Here is a 17332-nt window from a genome sequence, read left to right on the forward strand (position 1 = left end):
CCTATAAGAATGGGGGGAAAAGGGGGGTATTTAAACAGAATGACAAAAGGAATGATGATTCAGGAAGAAAGAAAGAAACACAGACAGAGAAAATGGGTAAATAATATTATGCTTTCCTTTCCTTCTGGACTAGGATGCCTGAAGCAAAGAATTCGAACACTGGCATAATTCTCAATATTTAATACAAAAATATATCAAAAATGGGGGCAAGGAAAGGGTAAAAGAGGAGGCAAGATGCCTGTAACTGGTGAACTGTTGACAACAGGAGGTTATACTTTATGTACACATAGTCTAATATCTAAAACAACCACTTAAAAGGACCTATGTAATAAGATACCCTATAGATAGAAAAAACTGAAGATAAAAACACAATTAACTTATGTTCAGGTAAATTCAGGAAATAGAAGACAGTACACAGAAACCAGACAAGTTAAGCCTATCAATAATTACATTAAAAATAAGTGGTAAAAATTCACAGAACAGAACACGGCTCTTTAAAAACATTTTTATCTATTATTTCTTGATGTCTATTGGGCGGGTGTTATGTGTCCATGAGTGTATAGGCAGTTAAAGCACTGGAGCTACAGAGTTCCAGTCAGTTGTCAGCCATTTGGTGTAGGCACTGGGACCTCTGTTAAGAGAAGTATACATTTTTGGGGATTTAGCTCAGTGGTAGAGCGCTTACCTAGGAAGCGCAAGGCCCTGGGTTCGCCCCCAGCTCGAAAAAAGAACCAAAAAAAAAAAAAAAAAAAAAAAAAAAAAAAGAGAAGTATACATTTTTAACCACAAAGTCATCTCTCCAGCCCCAGAAATGACTTTAAAATTTATTCTTACTTTATGTGTATGAATGAATGTTTTGTCTGCAAGTATGCCTGTTCACCACATGCCTGCTTGGTGCCTACAGAGTCCAGAAAAGGTTCTTAGGCTCCCCTAGCTAGAATTACAGATGTTTGTGAGCTGGGAACTTAACCCAAGTTCTTCACAAATGCAGCAAGTGCTCTGTAAACTATGAGTTATCTCTCCAGCAACCCTTTCCCCCAGAAATGACTTTTAAAAGTGATACAGCCTACCCACAGAGATAACACACAATTCATATCACAATTCAGATTATCACAAAAAACCCAATCTCAAAGGCTATACACAATTAGATTCTATTTCTCCTATTTCTTTGTATGTATGTTTGTGTGTGTTTACTCAAGACTGAAGGCAGGACCTCACAGCAAGTAAGGAAGCACTCCACTGTGAGTTACAGTCCAGCTCTCACACCACTTTTGAAATAACAATGTGATGGACTTGGAGACAGATGAGAGGTTTGAAAAGCATTGGAATGGTGGTAACGATGAGTCTGACCATCAGGTGGTAGCATGAAGACAATCTTTCAGAAGACATTATGTCCTGCATCTTGAGTGTACTGGTGGTTACAGACATCTATGCATATAATAAAATGATTTTACACAACAAAGTATATGAATACAAATTTATTTTAGTGAATGAGCATGTAAATACTAAGGAAAACTAAAAGAGAACAAAGACCTGCTTGCACTATCTTTGTAAATCCATAATCTCAAGCTAAAAAAAATTAAAATAAATGTCCAAAGTTGAAATCTAGCCTTGAAACTCCAGTGTGTGAAATTGGGCTTATTTAAACAGCATGCACATCGGTTGAGTTATCTGCCAAGTTATGGGAAAAAATAATGGTCTGGGGTTTGGCTCAGTGGTAGAACTCAGCCCTGTGTGCCTAGCATCAGGAAACACAACACTAGAAAGAAGATTCACTCCTACTATAGGCAGCAAGGTAAATGACTATGAAGAGGAGTATACTAAGTAAAAGAAGCCAGACACAAAAGACCAAATATATGAGACTATCCAAACGACATTTTGGAAAAAACTAAAAAACAGACAGACACAGAAATCAGACTGTGGTTGCCTAGGGATGGGTGTGAGGAAGAGGGAATCAAACTATATCTATGAAGAATACCTTCTGATACACTTTCTTCTTTAGAAATCATGCAAATATTATATCCTAAGAAATAACAGCAGAGAGCTGGAGAAATGCTCAGCAGGTAAGAGCCCCTGATACTCCAGGGGACCCCAGTTAAGTTCCAAGTACCCATATCAGGTGGCTCCCAACAGCCTGTGACTCGAGCTGCAGGAGATCAACACCTCTGGCCTCTGTTAAGGACTTAAACATGTATGCATACACTCAGACAAACACACAATACACATAAATAAAAACTAGATCTTAAAAAAAACTAACCCAAGGACCAGAAAGAAAAACCTAATGAGTATGTAAATAAACCAAACTAATCCGACTAACAGTACTTCAAATGACTGCTGATAACAACCAACTCAGGCAGGCAGCAAGACGTGCCTCACGCAGAAACTCCACTGTTGGCTTCGGTCTGCACACAAGTTTTTGACTGTCTTTTTCTTGTTTTGCTGAGACAGGGTCTCTCTGTGTAGCCCTGGTTGCCTCAAAGTCACAGAGACCCAGCTCTTCTGCTTCCTGAGTGCTGGGATTAAAGGTATACACCACAATGCCTAGCTTCGAACTAATTTTAATAGGCACATTGAATTTGAAAATCGGTAGACAAAACTAAGTAAATAAGAAACCTTTATTACGGGGTTGGGGATTTAGCTCAGTGGTAGAGCGCTTGCCTAGGAAGCGCAAGGCCCTGGGTTCGGTCCCCAGCTCCAAAAAAAGAACCAAAAAAAAAAAAAAAGAAACCTTTATTACTTTATCTATTATATTAAAAGTTACCAATATAATAAAACTTTTAGGGAAAATGCCCTAATAAGTATACTGTTTTGGAATACATCCACACAGAGCAAAAATCACTTAGCAAAAATTACTTATGCATCAAGACTGCTGATAAAAGCAGAAAGAATTGAACACCTCCGATCATACAGTGTCAGGACACACAACCCAGAAAGGCAATGCTTTTGAGGAGTCGGGGTTTTCATCATTAGCAGCAGCAGTATAGCACTGTAATTAGTGAATTATAGTGTGGGGCAGCACTAGGAAAGTAACAACTTCTCTAATCCCTTGCCCTAAGGTACACATGTGGGCATGAACCTCATAACCTCAAGGGTTATTCAGCTATGAACTGAGGCAAAGACACAGAAGGGCCCAGCACGAGAAATGCTCTGTAGCTTACGGAGGGAAGAAGTAGAAGACTAAGCTAGAACACGAATTTCACAGCACAGTCAGACAGAAGGAAAAGTGCTGGCAATCTTAGGGTGCGCACTTAGTTTGAGTGTCATTTGGTGTGACCCCTTCACCCTGATCCCTGGGTCCCTAAAGCTCTGTGTAGTGACTGAGTGCTTGGAGAAGACATCCTTGGGGACACTTCCAAGTCTTTACACTAGAACGTCAGAGGCTTTCCTACGAGCCTGTCACACCTTAATGGGGATAATAGATTTGCTGTTTAGCCCACAGTCAATAAAACTTAGTTGAGTAATTAGTGATTTGCCATAATCTGAGTGGATTAAATGAAAAGATAAACTGCATTATCAGCTTGGTAAAGGAATGATGGATGAGAGTTTTATTTTCAAGTTTCTAAAATATTTAAAATAAGAAGTTAGTCAAGAAGATAAAACAGAGAATTATTTTTAGGTGGTTTTGGCAAAAATAAACGAATAAAAAGGACATGCTTACTGTACAACAAGCTGCTGGCACACAGTTCCATTTTCTGTTATCAATTCATTCAGTTTTAATTCAAGGTGAACTTTTCCCTAAGATAAAAAGAAGAAAATATCAAACTCAGTCTATTTTATTTTGCTAACAAAATATCACAATGTCCTTCTACCCCAAATGGCACACATACCTATTTACTAACTACAATCGTGTGTCTCTGCATACATTTAGTTGTTAAGTGGTTAATAATCAACAATGTATATATCACAGTTCTGAGAGGAAATAGTCTAATATTTGTATGAAATATGACATGCAGAAATTTAGGAACTTATACTCTGTTTAATAAATGTTTTTGTACCACAATGATCACAGTATTCCTTAAAAATGGCACCTATATTTTTGGAAAAAATAAAAAGAAATTAATTTATAAAGCTATGAAATTAAGTTCAAGACAGTAAGAATCACTCTTTATAGTAGTATTTCTGCCACTACTAAAGATTGATTTAATAATATCTGCTATGTTTTAGGAAGTACTATGGGAATAGAGAGGAACTAACAGATGTGCACGACGCCACCCCTCCCAAGCAGAAGACGCTCACAACCCAGCCAGGGAAACAGTAAGGGTTCTCTCTGACACAGCTGGTAGGAGATGAGGTTGAAGCACAATTTCCTAAGTTTTAAGGAATTCAGTCATCAGCTTCCTCCAGAAATCGCTTAAGAACAATCCAGAGCCTGGTTATCTCTTCCGTTTACTGGCGATGAGCAATTCTAAACTGGTTAACAATCAGTGCTGCATTTCCCCCACAGAGCTGACAAGACAAATCTCCACAGTGCCAAGTGGAGATCTTGGGTGCGATGTAACCTTATCAGAGGGAGGGATACTTATGCTCTAATTACAGCCTCTCTTCAGAGCCCTTTTAGACATTCTTTCCAAGAATAATCTGAATCACCTTTACTACTTCATGTGGACTTGTCTTACGAGACTGGCTCTCAGGACCATTAGCTGTGAAGTTCAGGTTAGAGGGCTACCACACGGTAAGCAACCAACAGTTATGAGTCACTCCAAAGGTCTGTTTGAGAGGTGTGCTCTGATAGAACAGAAGGCATTGACGAGAAAACTAGCACTTATGTAGAGTTGGAACTAAATTGAGAAAAAGTCCAGGGCAGATGTAGGCATAAATACTGATAAAATCATACATATCTTACAAACTAGGTCTTTTACTAGTCCTGCATCTAGCATCACAACTTCTGCTCTTCTGAAACTGACCTTGGTGCCCACACTCTGTAGTAATTTCTAGTATTACTCAATCAGAACTTTAGGTCACATTTTCTGTCATCCCAGCATGTGTGTGTTACTTAGCAAGTATATATATATATATATATCTGAAATAAAGTTCTACTGAGAACTATTCTCACTGACTTGGAGTTGACCTACTATGCTGATTACTCCAACTAAATGGTCGAGGAACATTCCTTTAGTATTAGGTTATACCATAACTGTACATTAACCTGGCCAAGAAAAGACTGAAGACAGAACCAGCAGACACATCTTACTAGGGAGAAACACTAAAATTAAAAGACATTTTAATTTAAATTTATAAGTAATAAAATTATGCAACTGCCTACTGAAAATCATGTATTATTATTGTGTTTGTGGCCACAGGCACGCTATGGTGCTGTGTGGAGGTCAGTCATCTGCCTCCTCCCACCTTTACATGGGTTCTGTTAAAACGCAAGTTGCCAGATTTGAGTCATAAGGCTTTACCCACTGAAGCACCTTGCCAGCCTTCATTGTCTACTTTCATAAAAAGATAATACTCCGTTAAAAAAAAAGAAAGAACAGTTACAAAAAAATGGTGTATAATGTTAACTTGATGTGCAATTACTATACCAGTGTCCACCCAAATACTATGTGTTCACCAACCTAGAGTTTGACATTTTCTAATGTTTTCAAAGTTTCGACTACTGCATTGCCTTTAGTAAAGAAAATGTGTGTACATTTAAATTACACAAAGCCGCCAAACCTTCACTGAATGTGGTGGCATACATCTGTAATACCGGCACCCAGGAGGCTGAGGCAAGTTGATCTCAAATTTGAGATCAACTTAGCTAATCATTATCTCCAAAAATTTTTAAATTAAGAAATGGCAAGCCTGTGATCATTTTAGAAAAACTAGTCTTCCTCGATTATTTTCATACAAAATCATTTATATCTTTCATCACTATACATATCTGTGCTATAGAAAAACATATATTCTCTCTCTCTCTCTCTCTCTCTCTCTCTCTCTCTCTCTCTCTCTCTCTCAGAAAAGACAGTCATGAGCATAGCAGAAATATTGCCAGCCTTCCTTCTGGCCAGGGATAGTGGCTATAAGACCATTTGACACAGGTTTGATCATAATTTTATTCTTAGAAAAATACCATTCAAAGTCCAAAATTATTTCCAAAGTGTTTTACATTTCAATTCCCGGTAGTTTATCAAAAATTATTAAATAATTGACAAGAATAAAAAACATGGTACGTGCATGTGTGTGTTGTATGTGTATGCGTGTACGTGCATGTGTGTGTGGTGTGTGTGTGTGTGTGTGACAAGAACAGAAGACTGTAAGTGGAGTAGGAATTTAATAGTTACCTTCATTTTTTTAACATAGGGTCTCACTATTTAGTCCAGGTCAGCCTCAAACTCACAATATGTGCCACCCATTTTTGTTTGTTTGTTTGTTTATTTTGTCTTGTTTTCACAGAAAATAAAGTGAAAAATCTAGCAAAATATCTGGGAACTATGAAATGAGTTAAATGAAAACTGTAGATCTAAGTAATAAAGTATCTGAAAGGAAATATATTTAATATTAGATCAGCTGCAGCTGAAGAATAAACAGGAGAGAAAGGCTCATCAATAGGAAATACTCACAATGAAGCACAGAGGGGGAAGAGCCTCTGAGACATGTGACACATGCAAAACAGTCTGGTACTAGTACTTAGTGTACTAAGTACAGTCTGGTACTAGTACTGAGTGTGACTGCAATCCCAGTACAGAGAGTCGGGGGAGGGGGGTCAAGAGATGATTGCCTTAAACTTTCTAGAACCTATGAAAGACATTATGTCACAGATTCAAAAACTCCTAAAAACACATTAGTTGGATAAATCAGAAGACAACATACCAGGGCACTAGTGAGAAGGCTGAAAAGATAAAAAGGAACCTCAAGGCAGCGCTAGCTCCTGGTATTAAAAAAATGCACAGAAAACAGAGGCATGTGAAAACAGACAAAATACAATGCATAAAGATAAATCCTCTCACATCTAGATGTCTTTAAATCACAAAACATTTAAATATGAAGAATTTCCTCATAAAAATGCCTGAGTATGTTTCAGGACTGGTGAGATTGTACTGAGGTTAAGAATGCTGGCTGTTCCTGCAGACGACCTGAGTCCAATTCCCAGAACCACACAGCAAATCATAAATGTCTTTAACTCCAGCTCTGGGACACCTGATGCTTCTCCTGGAGTCTAAGAGCACACAGTTCACATACGCACATGTAGACACTCATACAAACACATACATCTTAAAACCAAATTAAAAAGAACTCTGTGGGGTTGGGGATTTAGCTCAGTGGTAGAGCGCTTGCCTAGCAAGCACAAGGCCCTGGGTTCGGTCCCCAGCTCCGAAAAAAAAAAAGAAAGAAAAAAAGAACTCTGTATGTTTCGATTGGTTTAAAAAAATTTATGAGGGAAGGATCAAGTGAACCACCACCACCACCACCAACAACAACAACAGCAACAACAACACCTTAAGGCTCCTGACAGATGTTCCTGTTGTTTCTGAGCTCAAGTGTTGCTGTTCCTGAAGTGGTCAGGGTAGACAACCTCACTGCCTCAGTTTCTGGAGCAGCTGGAATTACAGGCATCGCTACAGCAGCTGATAAAGCTTTATTTATAGAAATTGCTTCTAAATAATTACACAACTGCCTGTCAGATGCTTCATAACATGTCTTATATTAATGGCAATATTTTACAAAAAGACTTCTCTCCTTAAACAATAATTTAATAATGAGATAAAGAGCAGGGCACAGTGGCTCACACACATCATTGGTTCCAGCACTCAGGAGGCAGAAGATAGCAGAGCCCAATTAGAGGCCATCCTGGTCTGCACAGTGAGTTCCAGGCCAATCAAGACTACATAGTGAGACCTTGTTTCAAAAAAATAAAAATTAAAAATGAGATAGAATGGCTTATTTCTGTTACTTTCCATATACAAATTCATAAATGAAGTTTTAAAATCAATCTATAATAATAATGAATTGTGTTTTTATATTTTTGATCCCTTAACTGAACATGTATTTAATGTCTTGGTTTCTTATTTTTTTAAATAAATCTTTTTTTTTAATTTATTTTATGTATTTGAGTGCACTGTAACTGTCTTCAGACAAACCAAAAGAGGGCATCAGATCCCACTACAGATGGTTGTGAGCCACCATCTGTTACTGGGAATTGAACTCAGGACCTCTGGAAGAGCAGTTAGTGCTCTTAACCACTGAGTCATAAAAACAGTAAAACAAAGGCCATTAAGAATAAGTTTATACCAATCAATAACTTATGGTATGATCCAGATGGCCAAGCTTATCCTGTTGGGTAAGACTTACTGAGTGATTTCATCAAAAGGAGAAAACAAACACTACATCTGGCATAACCACTGGGTTTACTGCCAGCCTGTACAAGTTGTGTGAGACACCACCCATAATTAACAACCATCTTATGCAAAGCATGTTCTTTATCGTGGTACCTAGGAAATAAAGAATGGAACGATGCTTAAAAGCTGTGCGTTTTAGCATCTCACAGCTGAGAGGAAGGCTGCACTACCATTACTTGTGTGGAAGAAAATAAAGGAAAAGGACACCAAGTGGAGCAGAATGACAGCCGGATCACAACCAGGACTGGAACCTCCGGAAACCGAAGGAGCAGTCAGCCAGAATCAAGATCTGAGAAAGAGTGAAGGAAAGGGAAGACTGGAAATGCCCATCTGCTCCGGGGCATAAAGTCCTAAGAGGTGAGAGCCATTTGTGCTCTCTCAGTCTCACTCTGGAGTCCCCACTCCAAGGCACATTACAATGGTTTCAGAAAAAGGTCAACCCAGAGGGGGAAGCAAAAAACAGAAACAAGAAAAAGATTTGTATTTTATTAAAGAGGTAGAAAGGGGCTGAAGAACGGCTCAGCAGTTAATGGCAAGCACTGCTCTTGCAGAAACTCAGGTTTAACTCCCAGAACCCAGAAATCACAACCGTGTCCAACTCCTGCCCCCCCAGGATCTGATGCCCATTTTTGACTTCGTGGGCTTTGCATACATGTGCTGCCCATAACACACTCAAGTACAGACACATACACATAAAATAATTATTTTTAAAAACTCTGTCAAGGAGCTGAAGACATGATTCAGCGATAAAGAACACTGACTGCTTTTGCAGAGGACCTGTGTTCAATTTTCAGCACCCCGAGGCATTTCACAACTGTCTGAAACCCATTTTAGGGGTCGAAACCCCCTGGCTCTCACAGGCACTAGGCATACATGCTGTCTACACATACATGCAGGCAAAACATCCATGCACATAAACTATTTTTATTAAAATTCTGTCCAAAAAGGTAGAAAATGCACTCATTAAATACTGCTATCATGAGCTTCTGAAAAGAAAATAATAACTTCAATAAGAAAGTGATAAAGTAAACCAGACACACTCAAACTAATAGAAGAAAAACTAGGGAAGCATCTGGAACACATGGGCACTGGAAAAAAAATTTCCTGAACAAAACACCAATGGCTTATGCTCTAAGATCAAGAATCACAAATGGGATCTCATAAAACTGCAAAGCTTCTGTAAGGCAAAAGGACACTGTGGTTGGGACAAAACGGCAACCAACAGATTGGGAAAAGATCTTTACCAATCCTACAACAGATAGAGGCCTTATATCCAAAATATACAAAGAACTCAAAAAGTTAGACCCAGGGGAGACAAATAACCCCTATTAAAAAATGGGGTTCAGAGCTAAACAAAGAATTCACAGCTGAGGAATGCGAATGGCTGAGAAACACCTAAAGAAATGTTCAACATCTTTAGTCATCAGGAAATGCAAATCAAAACAACCCTGAGATTTCACCTCACACCAGTGAGAATGGCTAAAGATCAAAAACTCAGGTGACAGCAAATGCTGGCGAGGATGTGAGAAAGAGGAACACTCCTCCATTGTTGGTGGGATTGCAGACTGGTACAACCATTCTGGAAATCAGTCTGGAGGTTCCTCAGAAAATTGGACATTAAACTGCCTGAGGATCCAGCTATCCTCTCTTGGGCATATACCCAAAAGATGCCCCAACATATAAAAAGACACGTGCTCCACTATGTTCATCGTAGCCTTATTTATAATAGCCAGAAGCTGGAAAGAACCCAGATGCCCTTCAACAGAGGAATGGATACAGAAAATGTGGTATATCTACACAATGGAATATTACTCAGCTATCAAAAACAACGAGTTTATGAAATTTGTAGGCAAATGGTTGAACTGGAAAATATCATCCTGAGGAGCTAACCCAATCACAGAAAGACATACATGGTATGCACTCATTGATAAGTGGCTATTAGCCCAAATGCCTGAATTACCCTAGATGCCTAGAACAAATGAAACTCAAGACGGATGATCAAAATGTGAATGCTTCACTCCTTCTTTAAAAGGAACAAGAATACCCTTGGCAGGGAAGAGAGAGGCAAAAGATTAAAACAGAGACTGAAGGAACATCCATTCAGAGCCTGCCCCACATGTGGCCCATATATATACAGCCACCCAATTAGACAAGATGGATGAAGCAAAGAAGTGCAGAAGTGTAGATCGCTCCTGAGAGACACAGCCAGAATACAGCAAATACAGAGGTGAATGTCAGCAGCAAACCTCTGAACTGAGAATAGGACCCCGTTGAAGGAATCAGAGAAAGAACTGGAAGAGCTTGAAGGGGCCGAGACCCTATATGTACAACAATGCCAAGCCACCAGAGCTTCCAGGGACTAAGCCACTACCTAAAGACTATACATGGACTGACCCTGGACTCTGACCTCATAGGTAGCAATGAATATCCTAGTAAGAGCACCAGTGGAAGGGGAAGCCCTGGGTCCTGCTAAGAATGAACCCCCAGTGAACTAGACTGTCGGGGGAGGGCAGCAATGGGGGAGGTGGGGAGGAACACCATAAGGAAGGGGAGGAAGGATGTTTGCCCGAAACCAGGAAAGGGAATAACACTCGAAATGTATATAAGAAATATTCAAGTTAATAAAAAAAATAAATAAATAAAAAAAAGAAAGAAAAAAAAAAAGAAAGTGATAAAGTAAAAAGTTAAGGTAATATGTCAATTGACTTGGTATAAAATACTAGTTATTAGTCGGATATTCTCATTTGAGCAGTGAACCACATTTATGCATGTCACTTCCTGTGTCTTTACAGACAGATGACCCTTTATACTGTGATCTTCATTTCATAAGTGATCTTCCAGCAACAAATCAGTTTGAGTTACAAATACTAATTAGTGGTAATGACAGATAATTAAACTGCTTCCTCTATGAGATAAAGATACTAATAATTTCATCCCCTTCATCCTCTAAACAAATAGGCCTAACCAAACTCCAAAATGTACTGCCCTGCAATGTTTCCTCCAACCACATTAGACTTTTGTGGACAGTGACCCAAATTTAGCCAACTTCTCTCTGTAAATTGTGAGTCAGATCTTTGAGGATGAGGAAGCTATGTGGACACAGAGACTTAAAGATGAATATAGCATTTTAAAAGAGTCACTAAGAGAGTAAATTCACAGAAAGAAACAAAGGAAGAGATGTGTACTCTTATTATGGGTAAAATCTTTAAAAATCATTAAATGAGGAGATAGCTCAATTATTAAAGTGTCTACCACATATACATGAGGATGAGTTTAACTCCCACCAGCTACCCAGGAAAACAGGTGTATAAAAAGATGAGTATCTAATACATTCTAAGTATTTGTCCTTATATCCTCATCCAGTACACCAAGGAAACTTCTCTTTACAGCAGACTAAGAGCATTAAAGAAAACCACAGCCAACAAAATGCAGAGCTGTGAAGCCAGGCCCAACAGATTCTCCAACAGCACAGCTCCTGCACTAAGTAAGGCTCAGGGGCCACTGAGAAAGGGGGAGAGGGGAGGAAAGACTGTGAGAGCCAGCGTATCAGGGGGTTTGCTATGAAATTATGTAATGTCAGAAGGTACACCCATGAAGCTTCACAGAAATGACTGCCTAAATATAAGCAGAACAAGCATGACAACAAGGTGAAGCAGCCCAGGAGGCCCCAACCCTGGCAGGGGAAACAGTTACCCAGGAAGATTACACCAATTGGTTTTCTGATACCAAACCGTCAGGCTAGAATTATACAGATTAAGTAGGTTGTAGTTATGTTAAGAATATATGCATATGGGGTTGGGGATTTAGTTCGGTGGTAGAGTGCTTCGCAAGGCCCTGGGTTCGGTCCCCAGCTCCAAAAAAAAGAAAAGAAAAGAAAAAAAAAAAGAATATATGCATCTGTGTACACATACACATCCCTAACAACATTTAATGAAAAGAAAAGTCATAAATTTGAAAAAGAAGAATGAGGGATATATGGGAGGGCTTGGAAGGAGGAAAGGGGAAATAATATAAATATATTATAATCTCAAAAAAAGAGAGAGAATTTTTAACGAAGACGGTTGTAGTAGTGCACTTGTAATCCCAACCAACTCTCCTCATACACACCCAGAATCTTTTTCCCTCTTTTGTTGGGAATTGGTTCTAATGCTTTGTCTTATTTTAGCTCCCAAGGGCGGTGCTTCCAGACCTGAGGGCCCCTGCCCCCAGCTGGCTTCGATTGATAATAAAGAGCTGCCATAGAGCCAATGGCTGGACAGGGTGACAGGGACGGACTTTTAGATTGTGTGGGCAAGGAACCAAAGGAGAGGGGAGAGACAGGGAGTCGCTATGATGGGAAAGCAAAAAGATGAAAGAAACTTAAAGGCCTGCCAGTTTGTTAAGAATCTTGAAAGTAGCCCGAGGGGACACTTCCCCATAGGGTCTGGGGTAGCAGAGATAAAATACAGATTTTAAAAGCTATTAACTCGGAATAGCAGAAGGGAGTGTTTGCTAGCCACGGGGAGGTTTAGAAGTGCACAGCCATGAGCTAGTCAAAGCATACCAAAATTAACTGGCGTGTTTGTCTTTTATTCATGAATCCAGAGAGCTCTTGGGCAGGTGCTGTGGGTGCCAGTGGTTCAACTAATAAACCGTTACACTCTTTATTTTTGTAAGTATATAGTTATTTAAAAGAGAGTGAAAGAAGAAAACTTTAACTATTCATTTTTCAAATAAAAGGTTAAAAAGCCATCAACATGGAAGAAATCGATCAGTGGGTCAGTTCGCACCTGCCTTCCACTACTTACTACTGCAGAGTTGGGGCCTAAGGCTAACGACACCACACAGTTTTTGTTCATCAAAGTCTGGGATAAAAACTAATGTTCTCTGTGGCAGTCAACTATCTTATGAGGACTTAACGGCACTTGAGAATAATTTTTAACTTAAGTGAATTTTTATCTTGTATGCTACTGTCAGAACCTAACTGCCAGTTAACATGCAGTACCTGCAAATGTCCAGTAACTGTGTAGCTCGAATTCCCAGGGAAACTCCTGTAATTTGACTTTAAAAAGCTCCCTAGGCACTTTCTAATGCATCTCCCTTGCCCAGTAGTTTGGTTAGGCTTCTGTTCTTATGTTTTGATGCTACCTGAGCGATTCTAACCTGTTGAGTTCTTTTTATGACCAAGAGTACACATCACTGAGAGGCAGGACAGTGCTGTGATTAGGAGTTAGACACATCTCGAATGGAATCAGTTTCTATGACTAAATAAGTCACTGCACCCTTTAATCCTATTAAAATCATCTGTAAAATGAGGCTAATATTACCTACCTCATAGTGTTACTATGGACCTTAAATGAGATAATGTAATTCATACTCACTACTCTACTTGGTACATACTTTTATAATTACTAAAAGTAATCATTAGATTGAGTCCTGGCTTAATGTAATCTCATTGCTTCCTATATTGTCATCTATTTTTATTTTTTCATGTCTTTAAAACTGTTATAAAACTTATTCAGGATAAACAATAACTGAGTAGCCTCTGTGTTGTGAGTGGTTTTCATCTCTTATATTCACAAGGCTAGTGTGGTATTTTCAGACTGTTTGTGGCTGGATAATAACATTCCCAATGACGGCATATTACCCTGAAAGGTCTTATCTTCCCTCCTACCTCCTACAGCACTCTTTTTTTAAAATCTATTTTAAGTAGTGGATAAATCTTACTAATTACCATTTAAGATAAAAGTTCTGGAAAGGCTATGACTAATGCTCACGAAAGCAAACAGTACTAAAGTTTAAAATGCCAATACTATATATAAAACGTAAATGCTACTTTAAGTATTTTAGGGTCCAGAGGTGATGGTTTTATATAAACACTGTCAAATAAAAGCTTGTGCCACAGTATTAGTTTCTGGTGTCATCTCCAAGATTTACACAAAAAACACGTAGAGTTCTACATTTTCAGAACCAAATTCTTAAATCCTCCAGAAAATCGATGTTGGTCATTAAGAAAGTACTTAATAAATAAAAAAAACTGTAATGGATCTTCTAATTTCATTTCAGATCAAAATCTCAAAAGACTCTTCTTATCTCTCCTTTTGTTCAAATCCGGAAAGATTAGTGGGGTCAGAGGTTTGTGCCTTTGTAAGAGCAAAGCCGAGCTCAAGGACACATGAGCAGCATCCTCAGTTAACACCACACTGGATTTCATGTGGGTGGTAAACAGAAAATGTATTAAATCACGTGTCAAAAAAACAAAAATGGATAATCTCGTAAAGCTGTATTAGAAAGCCACCTGTGTTGCCCAGTTTTATGTCAACTTGACACACACTAGAAGTATTTGAAAAGAGGAAACTTAAACTGAGAAAATGCCTCCATGAACTCCAGCTGCAGGGCATTTTCTCAGTGACTGACAGGGGAAGGCCCAGAGCATTGTGGGCGGTGCCATTCCTGGTTCTGTAAGTAGAGGGACTTGCAAACAGGCCACAAGGGACAAGCCAGTAAGCAGCACTCCTCCTGCACCATTTCTGCAATCAGCTCCTGTCTCCAGGTTCCCGCCCTTTGTGAATTCCCGTCCTGACTTTATTTTTGGAAACTGAAGTGTAAGATAAATAAACCCTTTCCTCCTTAACTTGCTATTGGCCACGGTGTTTCACTGCAGCAGCAGAAACCCTAAGTAGGGCACCACCCACTGAGCAGCTATAATAAATTTACATTTGAATAGAAGCTAACAGGTTTTTGTTTGTTTATTTGTTTAAAGACAAGAGTTTATGCAGCTTGGTTGGCCTTAAAAGTCTGCTTCACTTCCTAGGTGCTGAGATTACAAATTTGCACAGACAACATTTGTTGTTAAAATCTCGTGTATTGCTCGCGCCTGTCCAGACAGAGCACACCAAACCAACACGGTTCCATGTGGAGATTTAATGGGAGTATGAGACAAGGCAAGGGCGAGAGAAAGAAGAGAAAGAGGAGGGCAGAAGAAGTCTGCTTTTTATTTGGAATGTGGCAAGAAACTACACCCAGGTGGAGGTGGGAACTAAACTAAAGGAATACTGGGAATGTATGGCTGTTGCCATGGCAACAGTGACCAAATGATGTCACTGTTTGAGGTAAAGGCAATTCCTGATACCAACAGTACTGGGGATGGCACTCAGGGCTTTGTACATGTTAGCCAAATACTCTACCAACTGAGCTACAACCCAGCTCAAAATTTAAGTTTTAAAGTATTCTCAACCCATGTGCGTCAAGCATGGTGAATAGTACTCTCCTTTTACAAACATGAAGCTCAAGCTCATTAAAGTGAGCATATAAAAACACCATCAGCCCACTCTACTTCCACACTTCGCTTCTCCCTTGGCATTGCCAAGCTGTATTGCTGAGAAGTGAATGATACTTATGGTCAAAGTGAGAGAAAGAAGATTAAAATGGGGTAGGTAAAACAGATAAAGTATTTGGCTATATTCTGTATTTAAGAAGGGATTTTAGCACACAATACTTAATTTTTTTTTAAATTTAATCACAGAGATTACATAAAAGGTTATGAAGAAATGAAGACATACTTTATTTGCAAAGTATCTGTGGGTATGCTTTTTTCTCCTTGTCTTAAACTTCTGATTCTTAGCAGCAAATTACAGCCTGCTTAAGAGACAAAAAATCCTGCTTGCAGTTATGCCCTTGCAAATGGTTTCACAATCATTACCATATTTAATAAATAAGATTACAGAAAGAAAAGAAAAGAAAGAAAAGATTCCCTTAGAAATAATTTCTGTCATAGAGACTTAAGCTTTTTAGAAACTTCAATAATACATTTCTGGCTAACAATGTATTTGTGTTCACAGATAGAATTTATACAAGGCCTTTTATTTTGGCAAGAGGAAAAAAAAGAACAGATTAACAAGCATAATGATACCCCTTCAAATAAGAGGAGGTGGACAGGAGAGGAGGTAGGAATGAAGAAAGCTGTGCAATGCAGATTCTGGCATGGTTTAAATAATTAATATTTTTCCCCAAGTTTAGTTTATTAGAAGTGGAATAAAAGCATCCAAACAAGAGTTTATTTTGTGGTTAGTTCCTATATGGACACATGTAAATACATGTATGTGTATGAGTACAGGTGCCATGCACATGTATGGAGGTTAGAGGTGAGAGTTGGTTCTCACTTTCTGCCTTTCCAGGGCTTCTGGGAATTGAACAAGGTCAGCAGGCTCGGTAGCAAGCACCCTTACCCAGTAAGCTATCCCACCGTTCATACTGTTTTTAAAAATAAATATCCAAATGGAAAAGCCATTTCCTTCCAGCTCTCTATTACTTACAAGTCTATGTTTGGTATTAGAACCTAAAGTGAGATATAACAAGTTCTAACAGTATAAACTAGTATAATTAGTTGGTTTTCTGTATGTTATAATCTCTTATATTATTTAACTCACCTGAACTTCTGAATTTGAGTCAATAGGCTGCAATGAAAACCAAGTTTCTTTACCACTATGACTGCACAAGTCTTCTTTTTTGATGGCTACTTTTCCTACAGAAAATAAATTATGAGAAATTATAGTTTATGTAAACTTATGTTCATAAGCATTGTTATATCTTACAGAAAATACTTTAGAATAATTTGTATCTGTTGATATAAAAATTCACCATTACTCCTTTTTTGTTTGAAACTGGATGTTGCTATGTAGCCCTGGCTGGTCTGGTACTTTAGCCCAAGATAGACTTGAACTCATGGTAATCCTCCTGCTTTAGTCTTCTGAGTGCTGAGATTATAGAATTTAAAAATTATAACGTTTGTTTTCTCTTTATACCTTAAAGAAGAAACGTCTTATTTCTGCTTGCTCATTGAAAGACCCTTTTGTGGGTCATTCTGAATCAGAATGATTCAAAATGACAAACTCAGTTGGAGTTTAATGTAACTACAGTATGTTAGTACTTCCTCAGATTAATATTCAGGACAAAACCCAAAATGTAAAGGGCAATGCAATATAGTTTTCCAGGTTCTGTTACCCTGTGGATGTGCTGGGTAATTTTGA

At 38.7% G+C, this 17332-nt stretch overlaps 1 protein-coding gene and 1 long non-coding RNA gene across 2 annotated transcripts in view; both read right to left on the minus strand.

Moving 5' to 3' along the window:
* The window catches only part of Rasa2 (RAS p21 protein activator 2), a 100089-nt gene that overhangs the window by 54564 nt on the left and 28193 nt on the right, over positions 1 to 17332 (minus strand). The window contains exons 4-5 of the mRNA XM_032910008.1: positions 16733 to 16827; positions 3659 to 3735 (exon numbers count right to left, since the gene is read on the minus strand). Coding sequence (XP_032765899.1) covers positions 3659 to 3735; positions 16733 to 16827 — 172 coding nt within the window. The remainder of the gene's footprint in view (positions 1 to 3658; positions 3736 to 16732; positions 16828 to 17332) is intronic.
* On the minus strand, positions 2450 to 2791 carry LOC116907054. The gene is made up of 2 exons (XR_004388800.1): positions 2729 to 2791; positions 2450 to 2613 (listed from the first exon to the last, which is right to left on the minus strand). It is a non-coding gene; the product is annotated as an uncharacterized LOC116907054 (long non-coding RNA).

The sequence above is a fragment of the Rattus rattus genome, chromosome 8 (genome assembly GCF_011064425.1).
Source record: "Rattus rattus isolate New Zealand chromosome 8, Rrattus_CSIRO_v1, whole genome shotgun sequence".
Classification (NCBI taxonomy): domain Eukaryota; kingdom Metazoa; phylum Chordata; class Mammalia; order Rodentia; family Muridae; genus Rattus; species Rattus rattus.